The sequence below is a fragment of the Meles meles genome, chromosome 3, assembly GCF_922984935.1.
Source record: "Meles meles chromosome 3, mMelMel3.1 paternal haplotype, whole genome shotgun sequence".
NCBI classification, from domain to species: domain Eukaryota; kingdom Metazoa; phylum Chordata; class Mammalia; order Carnivora; family Mustelidae; genus Meles; species Meles meles.
The window spans coordinates 135293315-135314811 of record NC_060068.1 but is presented as its reverse complement, the minus strand read 5'-3'; the positions used below and the strand labels follow the sequence as shown (position 1 = coordinate 135314811).

General features: G+C 44.5%; 1 protein-coding gene and 1 long non-coding RNA gene across 2 annotated transcripts in view; one reads left to right on the top strand and one right to left on the bottom strand.

Annotated features, from left to right (window-relative positions):
* ADAM19 (ADAM metallopeptidase domain 19) overlaps positions 1-18260 on the bottom strand; it is an 80200-nt gene extending 61940 nt beyond the window's left edge. The window contains exons 1-3 of the mRNA XM_045999796.1: positions 18070-18260; positions 15208-15293; positions 10980-11050 (exon numbers count right to left, since the gene is read on the bottom strand). Of these exons, the coding sequence (XP_045855752.1) occupies positions 10980-11050; positions 15208-15293; positions 18070-18136 (224 nt within the window). The 5' untranslated portion in view covers positions 18137-18260. The remainder of the gene's footprint in view (positions 1-10979; positions 11051-15207; positions 15294-18069) is intronic.
* A 27-nt stretch (positions 18261-18287) lies between these two features.
* LOC123938682 overlaps positions 18288-21497 on the top strand; it is a 29944-nt gene continuing 26734 nt past the window's right edge. The window contains exons 1-2 of the long non-coding RNA XR_006817760.1: positions 18288-18395; positions 19422-19487. This is a non-coding gene — a long non-coding RNA (uncharacterized LOC123938682). The remainder of the gene's footprint in view (positions 18396-19421; positions 19488-21497) is intronic.

Below are 21497 nucleotides of genomic sequence, written 5' to 3'. Positions count from 1 at the left end.
GATCCATCAACTGATGAATGAATGAACAAAATGTGGTATACCCATACAATGGGACAATATATAACAACAGGGAATGAAGTACTTATATATGCTATTCAACATGGACACAACTCAAAAACATTACCATAAGTGAAGAAGGCCAGTGACACACACACACACACACACGATATAATCTCTTTTATATGACATATCCAAAATCAGCAAATCTCGACATTAGTAGATCAGTGGTTGCCTATTGCTGATGGTTGTGTGGGAGAATGAGGAGTGCCTGCTCATATTAGTTTGTAAGGGTTGCCTACACGACCACAAAGTGAATGGTTTAAAAAACAGATTGATTATCTCACAGTTCTGGAGGCTAGAAGTCTAGTAAGATCAAGGGGCTGGCGAGCCATGCTTCCTCTGAAAACACCAGGGAAGGATTTGCTCCAGGCCTCTCTCCCAGCTTCTGAGAGTCCTTGGCTTGCGGCAGCATGACCTCAATCTTCACACAGCCTTCTTCCTGTGCGCATGTCTGTGGCCAAATCTCCCCCTTTTATAAGGACACCAGTCATGTTGGATTCGGGGCCCGCCGTTTCTCCAGCATGATTTCATCTTAACTGGTTAAATCCACAATGATTCTATTTTCAAATAAGGTCATTCTGAGATCCTGGGGTTAGGGCTTCAACATACAAGTTCGGGGGACACATTAAACCCATAAAATGACTGAGCTTCTTTTTTGGAGTGATACAGTGTTCAAAAACTAGAACATGTGGAGTTACACAACTCTATAAAACACTCAATTGTATACTTTGAGTGGATAATATATCTGGCATATGAGTTATAGATCAATAAAGCTGTTTTTAAAAATGGCAGGAGAGCTGGGTTTAAAGAGTGTCCCCAAGCTCAAAAATCAACCCATTGACAAAAGTGTATGAAAACATGTTCTCTCCACAAGGGCTAGAGGATGTAACTTGGAGAGAAGCCAAAGTAAATGTGCCTTTATCCATGTGTTCCATGTAAAGTCCTCTGATCCAGGCATTGAAACCTAGAAGGTGATCCTCTAGAAGTACCTTCCAAAGAATACAAGGGTGTTCACTTCAACACTGTTTGTTAAAAGTGGAAAAGAAGAAGAAGAAGGAGGAGGAAAAGGAGGAGAAGAAAAAAAAGAAGAAGAGGAGGAGGAAGAAAAGAAATAGCTTGAATGTCCATCAATATGGGGTAATTACATTAATGGTGACATCTTTATTATTACTGAATCTGGATGGTGGGTATATGGGGATTCACTTTTATTTTACTTCTGTGTGCATTTGATGATTTTTCATTATAAGAAATTTTCAAAGTTAATTATGGCATACACATACAATGTAACATCATACAGCTATTAAAAATTGTTACATAAAAATCATCTGTAAATTTACATGGATATGTATCTATCATGAGCTCTCATATTCTGCTCTCTGACTGCAAAATGGTACAGCCTTTCGGGGGTAGACGCTGTGGAGTGAGAGGTATAACTGATGCAAATTTAAACCATTTTCAACATATATGCTAAATGATCTTGCAACTCTATCCATAGGTATCCATTCTACAGAGATGCTTGCAAGTGTTCTCAAAGACAATGTGTCAGATGATTACTGCAGCATTATTTGTAATAGCAAGAAATTAGAAACCTAACTGTGCATTAATAGGGAAATTAATAAATTTCGATCCATCCATTTAGTGGCATCCTATGGCACCATTAAAAAAAATGAGACAGACCTATAAATATGCTAATATGGAATGATAGCGAAGATAAATAATAGAAAAGCCAATTACAGCAGAGTATATAAAGCATAATCTCATTTATTTTGAAACTCTATTACATGTGTAATTTTTCTTCTGTATTTTATTATCAAACTTTTCACACATTCCAAAAATTTCTTGTGTAAAATTTTTAAATGATTTGATGCCTGTCTGTGCTCTATTTCTAAGTGAAAAAAATACACACATAAAACTGAGGATACAGTATAACCCCATTTGAGTAAATTTACATGGAAACTTACAAAGGGTTAAAAAAAAGTAACCTACGTAAAATGGTAAGTTCGGGATAAATGCTCCCACACTGGAAGCCCGTGATCGTTGTTATCTTAAGGTAAACAACCTGATGGCAAAGGGATCCTCAAACTCAAGAAATCAATCCTGACTTCCTCCAAGGGCACTGCTTCCCTTTGCTCTGACCATGGTCCATCTAAGGCCAGCTGACAGCTTCCTCCCATTCATTTCACCCCGTGCTCCTGCTGCAGGGCCGCCAGGAGAAATAAGCTTGAGACAAAAGAAAGCCATGGACATCCTTCCTGGCTACACAGGCAGCCCTGGCTATGGGTCCCTGGAAGGAGAGAGAGCCGGAACCCGCGAACACATCCTGGCCTCCTTATCGCACAGTTCAGGGCCTCGCCAAGGGAGTAGATGGGCACTGAGTCCGCAGGCACAGAAAAGACGTACAGTTTGGCTGGCTGAAGAGCCCTGCAAAGCTGTGTTCGCGAGATACAGTGAGGTCAAACTGGCCATAGCTGGAGAGCAGGAGTGACTTTCCTCTCTCAGGCCATGGGTTTTAAGGTCAACCCTTCCAAATTACATTTGGAAACCAACTCAGGGGAATTCCCTCTTACTTCATTCTTAACTGTTTTTCCGACCCTGCAACATACAAATAATAGCGACTATTTATTGCACTTTCATGGTGCACCAGGCACTGTGTACATCCTTTAGCAGCATTACGTTATCGAATTCACACAACATCCAGCGGAGTGGACACTATTACTAGCCCCACCGAGTGGATGAGGAAACATTCACAGAGGTGAAGCGACTTGCCAAAGCTTACATCGCCAGTGGGTGCAAGGAGCCAGGCTCTGAGTCCATACCACCCGGACAACACTACCATCCCACACTAAAATCCAGATACTACAGGGCCTAGGACACTTAGAAAGAAAGGGAGGGTAGGATGGGGGAAGTAATGCCGGTTCTAACAAGACAGAGCCTACTAAGGAAGAATAAGGCATCTGTGTGCTCACAGCCCAGCTAAGAGCCTGGCCTTCAGAGTCAAACAGATCTAGCGTCACATCCTGGCTCTCCCCTTCCCACGCAGTGTGAGCAAGTCACGCTGCTCCATAACTCAAGGTCCTCATCCGCCACATAAGGCTGATACAAGGACCTCCGCCTCAGAGTTGTTGTGAGGATTCACTTAGATGAACCATCTACGGACCTCAGAACAGTTCCTGCTACACAAGCAACTTCTACATGGTAATAGCTACGATTACCATAATTGTTGTTGACATCGTTATTAATATGTGACCATCATCCTCAGCCAGAAGCTACCTGAAGGCAGACGGAGCATCCGAGAACATGACCGGAACTTAGGAAATGCTGATGAGTGATAACCACACATGCTATTTCTCAATATGTTTTTTTCTTGTCACCTCATACTTGAAGACAGCCACAGGGGCCACATGCAATGTTATGCATTACCAAGACCTTTCAGAAAATATTTATTTTGGGGGCGCCAGGGTGGCTCAGTGGGTTAAAGCCTCTGTCTTCAGCTCAAGTCATGGTCCCAGGGTCCTGGGATCGAGCCCTGCATCCGGCTCTCTGCTCAGCGGGGAGCCTGCTTCCCTTCCTCTCTCTCTGCCTGCTTCTCTGCCTACTTGTGATCTCTGTCTGTCAAATGAATAAACAAAATCTTAAAAAAAAAAAAAGAAAGAAAGAAAAAAAAGAAAATATTTGTTTTTGCTTTTGCATTAATAAAAGTTAACGTGTATTGAAACCTGCTTGTTATGTGCTGGGCATTGTACCGAGCACATCCTAAGACATTACCACTAAACCTCATGAGGTGTATTTGTTTCCTGTGGCTGCTGTCTATTAACATAAACTTAGTGGCTTTAAACAACAGGAAATCTCGGTTCTGGCAGCCAGAAAAATGACAATAGTCCTGCCCAAATCACCATGTCAGCAAGACTGCATGCTCTCTGGGAGGTGTCATTCCTTGCCTCAGCAGGCTCCAAGTGGCTGCCTGCATTCCGTAGCTTGTAGCCACATCAGTCCAGTCTCTGCCTCAATGGTTGCACTGCCTCCTCCTGTCTATGATCAAGTATCCCTCCACTCCCTCTTACAAATATAATTGTGATTTCACCGAAGACCCACGTAGATAATTCAGGATAATCTCTTCTCAAGATCTTTAACTTAATCACACTCACAAAGACTGCTTTTTGTCATATAAGGTAACATATTCTCCTGTCCCAGTGATTAGAATGTGAATATCCTGGGGAGAGCGGCCTTTTCCAACTTAGCCCACTCTGCAATGAAGGTATTAATATCTAATTTCGATGCATGTGGTAGAAGATGGTAAGAGACGGGTAGATCTGAGTTTGACTCCTGGCTCTGGCTGACATTGGGTAAATTACTTAAACTCCTTCCATTTGAGTGTCCTCATTTATAAAATGTGGATAATAATAACACCTCTTTGAAGGGTTGCCATGAGGATTATCTAGAACAGTACTGACGTGCCTCTGCAGTGACTGGCTCTCAGTACATGCTCACTAAGGAGTGAGTATTATTATGAATACAGATGAAGAAATATTCAGAAGGCAGGTGATTGCCAAAGGACACCTACCCAGGAAGTGTCTGTGCCTGGAACTAAATCTGGGTCTCTCTGGCACCAAAGCCTGAACGTGTTCTACTCTATGGATTATGGAGTTTTGGGCTTACATGCTCCTGGCCTTCAGAATCAACACATCTAGGTTATTTCAATTCTAGACCCTCCCTCATACTCTGTCTGGCAAACGTACGGCTGTATCCCTTCAGAGCAGCACTCTTAATTACCGAAACTGAATTTATGCAATGGCCCTAACAGCAATAGCATGTCTCCAGTGATTTGGAAATAATAAAGACCTGCTTACAAGAGAATCTGGCTTGCAAAAAGATCACCTTAGACTGGCTGGCAGTCCATATGGTCTTCAACTCCAGGGGTTCTGGACAACACGGGAAGTGCAGATGAAATCAATCTCAGTCTACAAAGCTACAATTGGAAACTACATCTCAAACAGGACCACGAGGTGTCTCTGGGGCGAGGTGCCTAGCACAGTGCTTGGAATTTGTATCCACTTACACATTCCCTGCCTCAGAGTCAACACAGCAGGGTTAACTCAGTTCCCCATGCTTGAGAAAATGTCTGAAGTAAATTCCAGACTCAGAGGCAGCTCCCATCAAATTCTGGTGTCCCCACCCATCCACTCAACCATTTCCTCGGCACCAGGTTCCCTGGGTTACACGATCTCCACTGCAGGGAATGGGGAGCCCAGCTGCGTGCCAAGTTTCGAAAAACATTTTGAATGCTTTAGATCTGCCAAATACTCGGTTAAGGAATGATATCCTCTAATTTCTTAAGCCCTGTGTATTTTAAGTGAAATGTAATCCATATGTCTGTTGACTCATTTCAATGAGACTCAGTGAAGCATGGTTTACCAAGAGCATTGGGATAGCGTCTAAGCCTTTCTTAAGCTTCTCTTTGATCCAGGAAATTGAATTTTGCCAACAACAAACGAAGCTCCTGACAAGAGAGGGTCAAACAGAGCAGTCCTTTATCCTAGATAAGATGCTAAAGCCTACTCCCATCTCAAGAGGAAGCTGGGGAGGTGGATGCAGCAGAGAGGGCCATGGCATGCGTGTATTCAGGATTTTACTCTGGATCAGTTACATATTTCCACCCTGGATCAGTTACATATTTCCACCAGGCTTCCTTGGAAGAGAAGTGGAACACTAAGAGGTGGAAACTAATCCAGCCTGTGTCTTGCTCAAAACTCCTTTTTTGCCTGCTCTCCTCTCCTTCTCCAATCCTCCAGTATCATACAATTCCAATAGAATTGAGGGGGAAAGGAGAAAATGAGGGCTCTAGATCACTCCATTAGCAGTGAATGAACGTTGATTTTCCAAGTTGTCTCCTGACTTCCAGGACAACAAAAGCAGTCTGCTTCACAGTGACATCTCTGAGGGACCAATAAGAAATTAGAGAGATGAGGAGAGATTAACGTCAGAAGTAACGGTGCACGCTACAATCACTGAGCCTCTAAAGGCCCAAATTCTGCCTCGATAGTTACTGTTCTCCATGAGGTCTGGAGGTAGACACACACACAAAAGAAAACAAATGTCCATTCTTATTAGCTAGACTCGTGCAAACAGGATCTCCCTTTCGCTAGCTGGGCTGGAGCACAATGAGTGGAATGAGACCAAAAGATATCTCTCTCTTTCCCAAGCCAAAATCTGAATCTTATCATCGTTTGGACTCAAGGAAGGACAGTATACTGAGGAAATTAAGAGTTCCAGAATGTGCTCAAGAGACCAGCAGAGAAAAGTGCATGGCCAAAGGTCCTCTGGGCAGAGTGCCCACTAGTTGAGCTGCTCATGTGCTTTTGAAGGTGACCTTGTAACCTAGTGATCCTGCCCTTGAGTAATGCAGTCCAATGAGCATCTTGCAAGCTGATTCAACAGTTCAGTGGGCCCTCCTTGGGAAAAAGTACATAAAGGAGAAAGGAGTGAGCCAGAGCCTACATTTCCTGGAGGTGTTCATCTCCCTAGATGCTTACAGCTAAGAAGATTCCATTTCACTCCAGCAAACAAATTTTTGTTCAGTACAGCTTCTGGGTTGATGAGGCAGTCCTCAGGGCATGGGGGAAATTATATGCAGAAACAGTATTTGTGGCTTGTAGAAATAGCAGCCTATAATTTCTTCCCTGTCATTTCCTTTCTTGTGTTTATGTTGCCTAAGTGGTGAATCCTGAGCTAGGAGTTCATCCTCAACTTCAAGGTCCATGGTTTTGCGGCATTCGCCTTTATCCCAGTGCCCTAGTTTCAAGGATGTCTCTAAACTGAATGTCTCTAAACTAAATGAAAAGCAAACTCCCTGAGGTCATGAGTTCTGTTCCATTATTCTACTGACACTATGTCCTTTAAATAGGTAGTGTAAGAAAAAGCCCTTAGAGCCCAATGGGGACAAAATCCCCACCTTACAGATGAAGAACGTTGAGATCCAGGAGAGCCCGCTGGCATGTTGATCATCATCATCTGTCTCTGAGTTCAGTCCTCACTCCACAAACCACACTGCCTCAATCACAAGTAAGGCTCTCCTAATAACAGCTCTGCACCAACCTTTGCAAATTATGTGTATGCGTGTCGAGTGAAGCAACATAATACATACTTTTATTAGAGTAGAATAATACCTTCAGAAGTACAGTTGAGTCTAAAAAAACAAGTATGGAACAAGATACATAGTATAATCTCTTTTCTGCTCTTCCCTCCCCGACAAAAATAGCAGCCAGCATGCCATTGTGTTTACAAGTATCTGTGTGCATGTTCTCACACATGCAGACAAGGTCCAGAGTATCCCCACCAAACTGCTAACAATGGATTCTTCTTGAGGGTGGGAGACTTTCACTCTTTTACTCACCATATTTTGGTATTGCTACATGTTTTACAACAAGCATGTATTACTTTCACAGTTAAAAAATCATGAGCAAGAAATAATAGTAGCTGCCAATTATTGAGTAGGGCTAGAAGCCAGGCAGCCTGCTGGCTTTCCACACACCATCTCATTTCATCCCCCCATGGCTCATGGCATGGACTATCTTTATATCCCAGATAGGGAAACTGAGACTTAAAGATCACACACAGCTAGTAAGTTGCAGAGCTAGAATCTGAACCTAGGACCGTCAGACATAAAAGCCATATTAAGATTAGTCCTACAATGCCACTCCTTTTTGTCTGCACTCAGTAAAGCGTGTGTGCCTCCCATGCGGACGCCATCCACTTATCCTGAGTTGCTTCACAGAAGGAAAAGGCTGCCGGTCATCATGCTATCGAATTAAGACAACGTGGGGTGTCTGCTTCCTGAACTGAAGGCCCGTTTGCTATGTGCCTGTTCTCCTGGCCCACCCCCCGCTCCTCCATCCTCACCATTCTTGGCAATCTCTTCATGTGCGAATTCCATTAAAGGCCTGCTCACTGCTATTTTGGGCCACATATTAGCACAGCGGCTCTGACTTGATGGGAGAAGGCCAGACACCTCGGGATGATGAAAAATAAATTAGAAATGTCCTCTCCCTTACCTCACAAGTCCAAGAAGCCCTTGCCCGCAGCCGTTGCCTTGAGAGGCCTGAGAATCCAATATATGGGGAAATGCATGGGGTGAGGGCTGGTGAGCTGCGGAGAAAGGGAACCTTCATAACCCGTCAGGGGCTTTGAACTTGTCTGTTGCCTCTCCTTGGAACTGTCGTCTCTTAGTCTTCCACATGCTCACTTCCTCACCTCTTTCAGGTCTTGACTCCAATACCAACTCACTACCAAGGCCTTTCCTGACCACTGTGTTGAAAAGGCCCTCCCTCCTGACCTGTCCCCCTGCCTCCACTGTGGTCTTGGGGCATACCACAGTTCCTTTTGTTCTTTTGTTTACTGTTCCTGCCACTAGAATATAAGCTCCACAAGGGCGGAACGGTTCTGCTTACAGCCAGGTCCCCAGTAGGGACTCTGGGCCAGCAATGCTATAGATGCATAATGGACGAATAACAATGAATGAATCTGTTGAGGAAATTCAGAACCAGAGCTTGAGAAGTCACCTGGCACAGGGCCTAGCTTCCCCTCAAGTGTCATGGGATTACAAGAACTTTAACGCAGCACTTTGGAAAAAATCAAAAAAGCCTCGCTCCCCGACCCCTCCCCACCCCTGAGCTGTTTTGAATCCGGACTCACAAGCACCATGAATGAACAGGCTTGGGGAAATAAACACACTAGGAAGTCGTGTGCAGTTAGAGTTCCGCTTGCTAACACATGTTCAAAAACAAAAAGCCCAATTTAGACAAAAATAGCAGGAAGCCGTCCCCCAGGGATACCTGGTGAGGTCATACTACTTGGCTCGGCTGCTTCCATTTTTGTCAAGTCTCCTGCCTTCTGCCAGCTCAAGGAGGCCAGGAACCGTATCCAGCCCCCCGCTGCTCACTGGGAAACCAAAGGGCTGGTGGAGCAGCAACAGTAGAACTACAGGAGGGCTCTGCTCTGGAAGCTGTCAGTGTGGGACCGTAAAACTCAGCACTGTGCTGCTCACTCACCACGCTCTCCCTTGAGCACACTGCCTCCTTCACAACCACCCTATGGCGGTAGCTTACTACCCTCGTTTTATAGATGAGGACACTGAGCTAACGTACGTTGTAGCAAGCTCACCCAGGTCACACAGCTAGGAACTAAACCAGTGTTTTTTCCAGACCCAAGCCAAGAACACAAATGATCCTAGTCTCACCTCTCTCAATTACTTGCTGTGCAACCTTAGACAAGTGCCTGCCTATCTCTCTCTGATTCAGAGTTTCTACAACTATCATACAAATGGCCAACAGCATAAGACCGTCGCGCCCAGTGTTTTCTAAGACATCTTCCTCCTCGAACTTCCTATGGCCTCTTGCACAGGTTCCAAAACATGAGGGAAGAATGAGTCCTAGGATCCCATTTGCCCATGACATCCCCCCCCCCATCACTTGGACCGCCCAGAGGAAGCTGAAGGGTCAAGGGATCCACTTGAAAGCCAAAAAGGACAGATTAGCCATGGGTGGCAAGAGGGACATTCAGCCTGGAGCTAAAGGGCTGGAGCCACAAGAAACAAAAGCAGGCTCCCGAAAGACCAACAAGAAGAGACCCTCGGAAGGTATTTCCTGCAGGACCAGGGGAAGACAACACAAGGAGAAATCCCAGGCAGGCAGAGTCGACACCTTCTGGGGACATACCCAGCCAATTCTGTTCCAGGCAAATGGGACAAAAGGAAGCCATTCTTGGGGTGGTTTCACTGTTAGGAGGAAAGCAGCAAAAATGATTGAGATGCCCAACTTTCCAGCTTCCTGGAGGCCGCCATATTCCGGAGGCAGAGGAAAGATGTGGATGAAGCCAATTCTTGTATATGCTGCTTAAGGCATGCTTTTTACCACACTACCAACACTACTCACCCTCCTTTGCAAGTATCCAAAAGCCCAAATTTGGAATAATTTATGTTCTTGCCTCCTATCCAAGCTTAGGAGCCATTCCCATCGTTCTGGATACGGGAAGGTCCCTATCCTTCCCTTTCTTGGCAGTGATGCGTCTGATTACTCATCTGCTTCCAGGGGACTCCAGAGGCTGCCAAGAGGAGGCAGGCAGTTCTCTGAGCCATGCAGTCTTATCTGAGAGGTCTGCGGGGCAGAACTAGTTAGTGGGAAAATACCAGAGGCCTCGGCATCCCCCAGCCAAGGAAGGAGAGTGCTTGGGTGGCCAGGCAGATTGGGAATGGCCGCCCAGCAGCCATGCATTATGTCTACTCACCTGCTCAATAACATGAATCAAGATACAACTGCGCTCGATAGCAGATCAATGTGGAAATACTTTTGAGGCAGGCAGCCACCGAGATGAATGAGGTTAGGAAGATAGAGGAATCAGCCTGACGAAGCCAGGAGACTGCTGACCATGCTCTTAGTGGCAGAAGCTCAGACTTATCTAACCCAAAACACATGGAGCAGCCAGTGTTCGAGGCACCAAATCCCACAACACTCCACCCTGCCTCTCTCTCTCTGCTTTCTGCTGTTTTCCTCTAATCTTCACTTCCTGCCAGGCGCTGTGCTGGAGCTAGTAAGTCAGCTGCCAAAGTCCTCCATTCCATCCCTCCCTTCGTCACACACACACACACACACACACGCACACACCCCTGTGTGCCTGCCGTGAACTCTAGGAGGCCCCGGAAATACAGTCAGAGGAAATTCAAGGAAGACGTTAAACAGTCCAGTAATTTCACAGCAAGTCAAGAGATTGTGGATGTGCTGTCTTTGCAAGATACTCCCTGCAGAGGAACCACAGATTGAGGGCTTGGTGATTTCACAAACCGCTTCCTTCCAAAACAGTGGCACCTGCATCCGGCATTGACATGGAAGTGAATTGTTTCATTATGGATAAATGAGGAGTCCACTTACTCATTCTTCTCGAGGTCCAAGATGAATTCTCTCCCCTCGGCCTTTATCCTGAGCTCAGCTCTATGTGGATGCTGAAAGCAACAACAAAAGAACGTCAGTTCCTAAAAGCAGGGGACGAGGCTCCCGGGAACAGGCAGAGGATCCAGCACAGTGCTCTGACATTGATCCACAGGAAGTGAACGAAAAAGGGTCAGTTGCATTTCCAGCCCAAACGTGAAATGACTTCAACCCCCAAAGGACCCGGTTCCCCTCCCCCATCTGCCTCCTCGCACACAAAGGAAAGGAACTCCAGGCTGAACTATGATGTAAGTGCTTCCATGCAGGTCTGGTCAAGGCACACACTTGACGATCTTGGACGTCAATTTTCTGTGCAGTCAGATCTGGATTCCAGGGCTGGCTTTCACACTCCAGTTACGTGAAGCTGGGCATGCTACTGAACCACCCTACCACTCAGCTTCCTTATTTGTAAAACAGATAATAACAGTCAGCCTTATGGGAATCTTGTACCAGCTAAGCGACATAGCAAATGTAAATAATTCATCACAGAGCTGGCACAAAGAAAACCATTGATACTTGTTGGGTATTATCAAAAATACCAGGAGAACACTCTTCCGAGTGAGTTCGTATTTTATTTCATTTTGGCTCTCAGTTTCATTTTGGGTCTCAGTTTCCCAACCATTTCAGAGGACAGAGCTGGGAGAAGATACATTTTACACATGAGAAAAACTTACAGCTGGCCAAAGAGCAGCACACCCATAAGAGATCACATAAGATCTCATACAGATGGCCCATAAGCACGAAAAATATGTTCAACATCACTGGTAACTGCTCCCCACCAGAAAGGAAAAATTTTTAAAGATACCTTAAAAAAAAAAAAACAAAAAACAGTGACAGAGATTTTTAAAAACCCATAAATCACAATGAGCACACTGAAAAATAGGCACTCTCATACCCTACCAGTAAGAATTTAAATTGATACCAACTCAGTAGAAAATAATTTGACAGATGGACAAGAGTTTTTAAATGTTTAGACAAAACTCTGTCCGAAGAGAACAAATGGAAACAGGCAAAGGTTTATACACAGGGATGCTCATTACTTATAATAATGGCTAATGAAGTATAATTTGAATGTCCAAAAATAGGAGAATAGTGAAATAAATAATAACCAATCATATGACAAAGCACTCAACAATCATTAAAAACAATGACTTGAAATAATTTTTAAACTATCAAGAAAGTAGACATGATAATTATTAAGCACACAGAGGCTCAAAACAATACTATATATTTTATTCAAATATACTTTTGTAGAACGAAATAAATCAAAAGGTTACTATAGTGACCTCTCAGTAGTAGTACCATGGGTTAATTTTATTTTCTTTGTGGATCTTTCCATGTTTTTAGAATTGCTTTGATATTTTAAGTAAGGGACTTTTCATCTCTTTTTACCTTACTATTGTGGAAAATTATATCACGAATGAATCTTTGAACAGTACAACAAAAACTTACGATGTACTACATGGTGGCTAACTGAACATAAAAAAATAAAAAATTTTAAAAATGTTTAAAGGAAAAAAATTTCAAGTCATAATAAACTTCCATGCTTCAACAGTTCAGCTTGAGGTGGTTGAGCTTATTTCAAAGGTAAAGTTATTTATTTAAAATGAGATACTTACATTTTTAAGCATATTAAAAACAGGCTCGATTCTTTAGTGTGTTTTAAATACATGTTCTCTAACTTGGGACCAAGGAACTAATAAATTCCTGAAGTTGACCCCAAAGCTTAGTTTCAGCATTGAAGAAAGTGGGTCCACTGCTTTGCCACCCCTGGTTGGGGGCCTTCCTCTTCCAAGCACACTCCTCTTTTTATCTGCCCCAAACTGCACTTCCCTTTAGGGTCCTAGGCACTGGGCATCCCTGAAACATTCAGGCCACCAAGGGCTCCAACGAGATCTAAACATTCTGATGCAGGAAGCTTGGGCAACCCTGTCCTTTACTATTTTTGTATGAATTCATCCTATTGACTTCTCTTTAAAAAGGACATTTCAAAACCATGGGAGAGGAAGTTAGGTGGTTGTTTGCCCAATAACTTTCACTAAGGGATCCACATCCCTGTCTCTAACACCCCGATTCAGCTCAGATAACTCCTATTCTGGTTGCTGAGGCTTTGCCACTTTACGCCGGATATTCCAGAAGACGGACCCTGTCCAGTCACGTTAAGCATCAGGGACACAGTCGCAAGTGGGCATCTGAGGAAGAGGACACAGCAACAGAGCTGCAGCAATTCCCTTATTCAAGCAACAGATGTCCACGTGACAGTCCACACAAAAAAGGAAAGTTGACATCAAATCAAACACTGTCACTTCTCCTCCAAAGAGACACAAGCTGCAACGTGAGTACAAATGCCTACAAGTGGGTAATCCAAAAATATTTCTCTCTGGTGTGGAAGAAGCTCAGACAGTGATATTTAAAATATGTTGTCCCTTGTTTCCAAGGGACATTTCAAGCAAAACAATGAAACAGCTCTATCAGGATCTATGGATCTCCCCTGCTGAGCTTTTCCCTTGCAATTCCACTCTGTGCTAGGAAGAGGCAAGCTCACCTCTCCTAGGAGGTGGAGGGAGCCGACCTGCTGGTTATACTTCCCTATGGGGAAAGGTTAAAATTCCTTTCTCTTTAGGGGTAGATTAAATAGATCTTCAGCCTCACAGGGTATCAGAAACCTGTCCTGTGTATGTGCACCTGCCACTTAAGATCTAGTACAATACTTACTATACAGTGAGTGTTCAATTAATGTTTAGTGAATGAATTAATTACAGAAATGAGAATAAGAGGTCTGACTGAAATCTACCTTCTACACTCTCTCTGACATTCATTCATTCGCTCATTCAACAAGTACTTCTGGCACCAGGCACTGTGCTGACTATTGCTACAAAATACAATGACCCAGATTCTGGGCAGAAAATGGCTAGGAATAAAGACAGGATCTGGAGCTCCGCTTTGTTTCTCAGGCCCTTCCTGAGGATGCCAGGCATCCCACATCTGGAAGAAACAAAGAACCTCTACAGAAAGTATTGGATCCATTCCTCAAGCAATAACAGATATGTTGGACTATCCAAGATCCTAATTTTTAAAAATAACCTGCTCTAGGAAGGCCATCCATCAATCTGTCTAGATTTTTCCTGAAGCTATTTTCAGCCTTTCCTACTTTTTGATGAAATGAGGTCCATGCATTTATTGTCTTTAGGATAAAATGTTACTATCATTTCTCCCAAATTTTTTGCTGGAAATTCCCTTAATAAATTCAAATGGAAGCATTTTGGACATGTGTATATTACCCTAGCCATAACTTCAAGAATTCCAGGCATTTCTCCTCTCCGTTTCTGACATTTTCCTGACACAGCTCTCTCTCCACTCTCTTCTACTATAATCTTGCTTTTTTTATATGCTGCCCAATAAATCATGGACCCTTTGAGCCCCAAAGGACCTTATTAACTATTGCTTCTCCCCAGCCTTCTTTATTGTTATCCTCTAGAATCCCTATTTTATAAATGAGGAATCTGAAGTTCAGAAAGGGGAAGGTCCCACAGCTGGTTACTGGCACATAGCAATTGTCCTCCTTTCTAGCTTCTTCATGTCTCACTTGAACTGTAAAGATCAGAACCACAAAGAATATCCTGGATGTACAGGTCCTCTTTGCATAATAGGTTCATGTTTTCTGTCTTGTTCCCAATCCCCATGATAAAGCCTGTGCATTTTCCTGGTGTCATGGCCCAAGGAGACTACTGCATTTTAAGATATATCCCCCAGTATGAGATTCCTCCCTCGTCTCTTAAAAATAGCTTGAATTATTATTTTTCTCTCCAAGTACATTATCTCATCCATAAAGTAAAGCATGTATTATATAAAACAAAGATAACAGTGACAATACTTAATTCCATTTGAGAGCTGGTGATTTTTGTGACATGTATTTGCACTTAGCTTGTGTCAGCATTAATACTTTTCATTTCCTCAACTAATAGCATTTGGAAGTGTTCTAGAAGTTTGTCACACAATGAAGGAAGTCCCATCTGGGATTTTCAAAACCAATGCACAGAGGACAGAGTAGGCCCAAAACAGAACTAACAGCGATGACCAGACTTCCAGGAAAGTTGAGAAGGAAGCCCTGCATGTCACAGAATGGACTTGTCAGCTCCTGCCTCTGAAAATGAGATATTTTTTGTCTTACCTTTTCTTTGGTGGGGCTTTCTGTAGTCTTCCATTGAGGTATTATTCGTTCATGCTGTAGCTGGGGGCTGCCTTCTCCATTTCCTCCTGCCAAAACAGGATGCACAACCATTGGAATTTCAGAATTCTGCACCCCAGCTAAGCTAAGCATGCACTGCCAACTGGAACAACCCCCTTCCTGGGTCATTAGACTACCTGCTGGGTGCCAGGCTCTTGGCACTTACTGTAAGTCAAACACTGTTAGCTGTTGGCCATATAGTGGTAAACAAGGAAAACGAGGTCTCTGTAGTCCCCACAGTTTATCTTCTAGAGGTGGGAGATGCATGATATACAAAATATTCTCAAATGGCCAGTAGGGTCATGGAATAAAGAGACACCGAAGAGGAGTTGCCTATTTTAGACTGGATGGTGAGCAAAGATGCCATTTGGGACCTGAGAGACTGGAAGAAAGCAGCCATGAAAAGACCTGGGGGAAGAGTGCCCCCAGGGACAATGACCAGCAAGGGCAATGGTCCTGCCTGAGCGGAAGGTGACTTGGCCTATTTAAGGAACATGCAGAAGGCAGAGCTAGCTAGAATCTAGTAAGTGAACAGGGAAGCTGGTAGGAGACACGGTCAGCAAAACAGCCATGGTTCTGAAATCCCAGAGGCCATGGCAAGTGTCTGGATTTTATTATAAATAGTCTTGGAAGGCACTGGAGGGTTTAGACACAGAGCAATATGATCTGTATTCAGGTTTTTAAAAGATCATTCGGCCTGCTGGGTGGAGATGGGGGGTACACTGGGGGAGGGGTGGGCATAAGAATAGAAGCAAGAAGGCAAGTCTGGGGACCTGGTGAGAGATGACGGTGGCTCAGACTAAAATGAGCTCAGCAAAGAGGAATGAAGTGGTCAGATTCTGGGTATGTTCTGGAAATCAGGCCCATTGGTGTTTCTCCCTGAGCTGCAGTTTGCTCATCTGTCATATGAAGACAATGCCACCAGCCTGCCTATTCACAGCAGTACTGGACAGAGTCACCATGAAACTGCTCCCACATCCACAAAGCATCATCACACTACCCTGAGCTTCCTAATGGCAAGTCTACCTTTGTAGATCACTTCTACTTTTTTAATCACTATCAATCAACCCTTGTCTTAACAAGACAGGTAGCAGGACTTCTATTTTCCAAGAAAGGTGAGCTGAAACTTGTTTGGGGAAAGATTTGTTCTACATATCGCCAACCTCAAAATACTTTTTGCAGATAACCTTAATAAAGCGGTAATCCCCCAAGACCTAGACAAATTAGTCTCACAAGAAGGGACCAAATCCATAGGACTCCTGGGGTGGGAATGAGGATTTGAAAATCTGTTCTTTTTTATTTTTTTTATTTTTTTAAATTAACATGTAATGTATTATTAGCCCCAGGGGTACAGGTCTGTGAATCACCAGGTTTACACACTTCACAGCACTCACCATAGCACATACCCTCCCCAATGCAAAATCTATTCTTTCTAAACCAACCACATTGATCACATAGAATATAATAAATGGCATGAAAGCTGGCCACAGTTGTGCTGGTAAAATGGCAGGATTATGAGTGATTAATGTTCCTTTCAGATTACTGACAGGATGTATTCTCAGTCAAAATACATCTGAAAAATAATCCCATTAGACAAGCGTCAGTTTCATCGTACTAGTAAAAATCAGAAGCAATGCATTCATTTATTCATAATGTGTTTTCTGAATGCTTAACTGGCTACCAAGTACTATGCTAGGTGCTTGATATTCATGGGGGAACCAGAGAGGCATATTCCTGCTCTGGTGGCTCTGGTAAGTCTAGATTCTTTGCAATAAAAAGGAATTATATGATATTTAATGGAATGTTTAAAGGAACGAAATTATCTTTACGATTGCCAAAAAAGTACGGAGAGCAAGGCCAAATAATAGAGGCACACAGTACATCTTAAGAAAAACTGTTCAAAACCAGCAAATGAGGCAAAAAGCAAGCAGGATTGTCCTTTCAATGTCAACGTTGGAGCACTGTTTAACAGGCCCCCCCATTGATCACCACATTTTTCTAGGGGAATGCCCCTTGGTTTGACTTTTTTAATTTACAACAAATCAAAAAACCATACTCTGTGAAGTTACAAGTTAACTGCGGATTTTTGTCTGGTATAGATGCAAATGACTTCCATATTATAGAAAGAGAACTAAGAATTAAGGTTCCTTGACCCTATGGGGGCATTGACCACTTTGTATCTGTCCCAGCACGTGACTTCAACCTTTCCTCAGATGCTTGTACCACCCATTCCTCTCGTGCTTTGCACCAGCTTTACCACTCTACTCACCACCTCATTAAATGAATAAAAGGAATATCTTCCATTCATCCTATATTTGTATGTTATGTTTTTAACTTTTTGAAAATCACACTTCTGCGATTTCTTGATCTACAGTCATTAAAACCATGTTTTTGGAGAATGTAACGATGTGGGCTCATAATGTGAAATGGAGAATGCAAGGCACAAAACTGTACATATGGTATGGTTCCAGTTTTATCAATATATATTTATAGGAACACACACACCAAGACTGGGGAGGAGAGACTAGGAAAGCAGCAGAAAGAGAAGCCAAAAGCAGCAAAACAGTGAAAACAGAAAAAAGCAAGCCAGGGAGGGAACCGGCTGTTTTCTGCTTGCTCTGGGTCTCCCGGACCCCCACCACCTCCCGGGGCGCACAACGTGGGAACAAAGCCCGGACTCCAGGCTGCGCGACCGCGGGGAAGCAGCCCCGCGGAGTTGCACGGGGCGACTCCCAGGTCCTCGGGCCCCCCAGCCCACCCGCCTCCATCCTCCACCAGACCCCCTCCCCGCATCCCGCCACTTACTTCTGGTCCACCCCGGCAGGGCGAGCGCCAGCAGGCAGAGCCGGACGGCGCCCACGCCCCCGGGCATGGTGGCAGCGGCCCCTCGCGCGCTCCGCGTTCACAAGCACGCGGCCATGCCAGCCCCCCGGCCAGGCGGCGGCGAGTCTGGAGCCCACTGCTCGCCCAGCGCCTCCCAGCCCGGCTCCCAGCCATCAGCAGCGACGCTCCGCCCTCAGCTCCGCAGGGCTCCGCCGCGGGGTGGAGGAGGGGACGCGCCCGCCAGGATGGGGGCGGGAGGGACCGCCCGGAAGGAGCCCGGGGGACCCTTGGGAGCCGGGTCGACTCAGGTGATGGGGAGCAGCGGAGGGAGGGTCCGAGCCCGCGGAGGGGCAGGCTTCACGGTGGGCGCGGCCTGGGGAGGGTCGGAGGCTCGGGCTTCTAGGAGTTAAACTGGACCCCTCTCTGCAGTTTCCTCTGTCCCGCACTGTGCTAGACGTCTTGGGTGACACCCGGAGGCTGCTCACCCAGCACCGTGCTTCAGAGGCCGCTACTCTTGGAGGCAGGCTGTGAAAGAGTTAACAGAACCACCAAGCACAAAGAGCTAAGTGCTATATGGAGTTGTTTTCTTAGCAAGACACAAATCAAGGAGCCAGTCCTCTGACTGGGAGGAGGAGGGTAGTGGAGAGAGGATTCCCAGTGGAGAAGACAGCTGCGCTCTGGAGGAAAAGAAATGGAGCATCAGTTAGAGAAAACAGAGTAGACAAATATACTAGGGCAGCAAAGCCTAGGGGCTGTATTGGGGGGAAAAACAAAATTCGGTAATGTTAGGATTTAGGGCTTTGGAGGGAAATGAAGGGAGATGAAGCCTAAAAATAATAATAAGGATCTTACTTACTGAGGACTTAACTATCTGCTAGAATAAGGGGTGGGGAGGGCAACTAAGACAGATACAGCTTTTTCTAATTGCCAGAAACTGTCCTTGGCACTTTGCATACATTAACTTAATTAATTAATGAATCTAGGAAAATAACTACCTTAATTGTCCTTTAAAATGTGCTGGGGACTCCAGATACATCATCTCTTAATTAACCCAGTAATCCCTGGGGTAGGTACTGTTATTCTGTTTTAGAGATGAGAAAACCAAACTTGTGCAAGGTCACGCAACTAATGTCAGAGTCTAGATTCGAGGCCACATCTGTATAACTTCAGAGCCTGAGGCAGCACACTTTATTTTACAGATGGATAATGATAATCAGAGAGAAGTGGCTTGCGTAAGATCCCTTAGCAAGTTTTGGCCAAGCCTGGTTCTAGAAACCAAGCTTCAGACCCCTTGTTGTCTGTTCCTTTCACTGAGCCTCTTTCTTCAAACCCAGGTTTGCACAACTCAGCAAAATACCGTGTATTGGGACGGACAAGACACTCCTGAAAATGATGACTAGGTAGGTGGGTCTGTCAAAACCACTGGGCACTTGAGCTGCCATAACAAAATACCACAGACTGGGGGGCTTAAACAACGGTACTTATTTTTTTACAGTTCCGGGAGGCTAGAAGTGCACGATCAAGGTGCTAGCTCTTCTCTCTGCCTCTTCTTAGAAGGGCACTAATTCCATCAGGTCAGAGCCCCACCCTTATGATCACATTTAATCTTTATTACCTCTGTATAGGTCCCATTGCCAAAAGCAGTCACCGTGGGGGTCAGGGCTCCAACATGTGAATTGGAGGGAGACCCAGTCCATAACATTTTCCTTTGACTCCACCCCCTAAAATTCATGTGCTCATTGTATAGAAAATACATTTACGCTATCCCAACAGCCCCTAAAGTCTTAACCCATTCTAGCGTCAATTCCAGTCCAAAGTCTCATCTAAATATCACCTAAATCAGATATGGATGAAATTCCAAGCATGATTTATCCTGAGGCAAAATGCCTCTCTACCTGGACACCAGATAACTTATGTGCTTCCAAAATATAGGTATAAGATAGACATTCCCATTCCAAGAGGGAGAAATCAGAAAGAGAGAAGGGGTGACAGGGTGACAAATCCCCCAAAACCTAGCAAGGCAAATTCCACCAGATCTTAAACCTCTAGAACAATCCTTTAGCTGCATTTTCTGCCACCCAGACCCACTGGGGCAGTACTGTCATCCCTCTGTCCTAGGCAGTAGCCCCACCACCTTGACTCTGGGCAGCAACCCCATCCCTGTGACTTTTGGATGCAGCCCTGCATCTGAAGCACATGGCAGGGATGGCCCAACTCCCTGAAATCAAGAGTAGGCCTTACCCTCTGTACCTGAGAAGGAAATAGCCTTGCCCTCTGGGCTGAGTGCCCTAGACATATAGTGGGAATGGCAGCCCTGATGATCTCTGAATCACCTTCAAGCTCATTCTTCCCGTCTCTTGAAGAATACAGCATATTCACTGCCAAATAGCTCAGCCATCCTGTACTGTAGAATCCTGGAAGTCCAACAGCCTTCTTTATTTTGTCCCTTCTTTGTTCCCTTTGGTCCAAAGCGGCAGTGTCTCTTGTTGGTATACCTCTCACGTCTAGTACCAGTTTCTGCTGAGATGTCTGATGAACTGCATAGGGGGCCTCCTTCTAGAGTTGTTGGCCAGGCAAATCCTTGGTGTCCTCCCTAAGACATGCATTCTTGGTTGTTATTGTTTGTTTGGTTGGTTTGGGTTTTTATTGTTGTTGTTGTTTGGTTTTTGCCACATGGGTGGGCTGAGAATTTTCCAGATCTTCAAATTCTGGTTCCTTTTTTGCTTAGCAGTCCCTTCCATTTATCCCTCTCCTCTCATGTTTTATTGTAAACCACAAGGAGAAATCAGGCCACACCTTCAACACTTTGCTTAGAAATCTCTTTAGCTAAATATCCGAGTTCATCACTTGCAATTTCCACTTTCCATAAAACACTGCAACATGGTTCAGCCAAGTTCTTTGACACTTTGTGGTTAGGATCTCCTTTCTGCCAGTTTCCATTTCCGTGTTCTGCATTTCCATGTGACACCTCACCAGAACCACCTTTAAGGTTCACATTTCTACCAACATTCTGTCCATGGTGATGTGTGTCTTCTCTAAAATAATAGATGCTTTCTTAACAGCACTTTTCTTTTCTTCCTTAGCCCTAACCAGAAATATCTTTAACATTTGATTTCTACCAACAGTCCCTTTAAGGCCACCTAGGTGTTTTTTTCTAACACATACCCCATATCTTATCCAGCCTCTGCCTATTACCCAGTTCCAAAAACACTTCCACGTTTTTAGGCATTTGTTACAGCAACAACCAAACCCCACCACCCCACCAACGTTGTGGTACCAAAATCTGTATTAGTCTGCTAAGGCTGCCATAACAGAAAACCACAGAATGGGTGCTTAAACAACAGAAATGTATTTTCTCACAGTTCTGGAGGCTGAAATTCCAAGATCTAGATGTCGGCAGGGTTGATTTC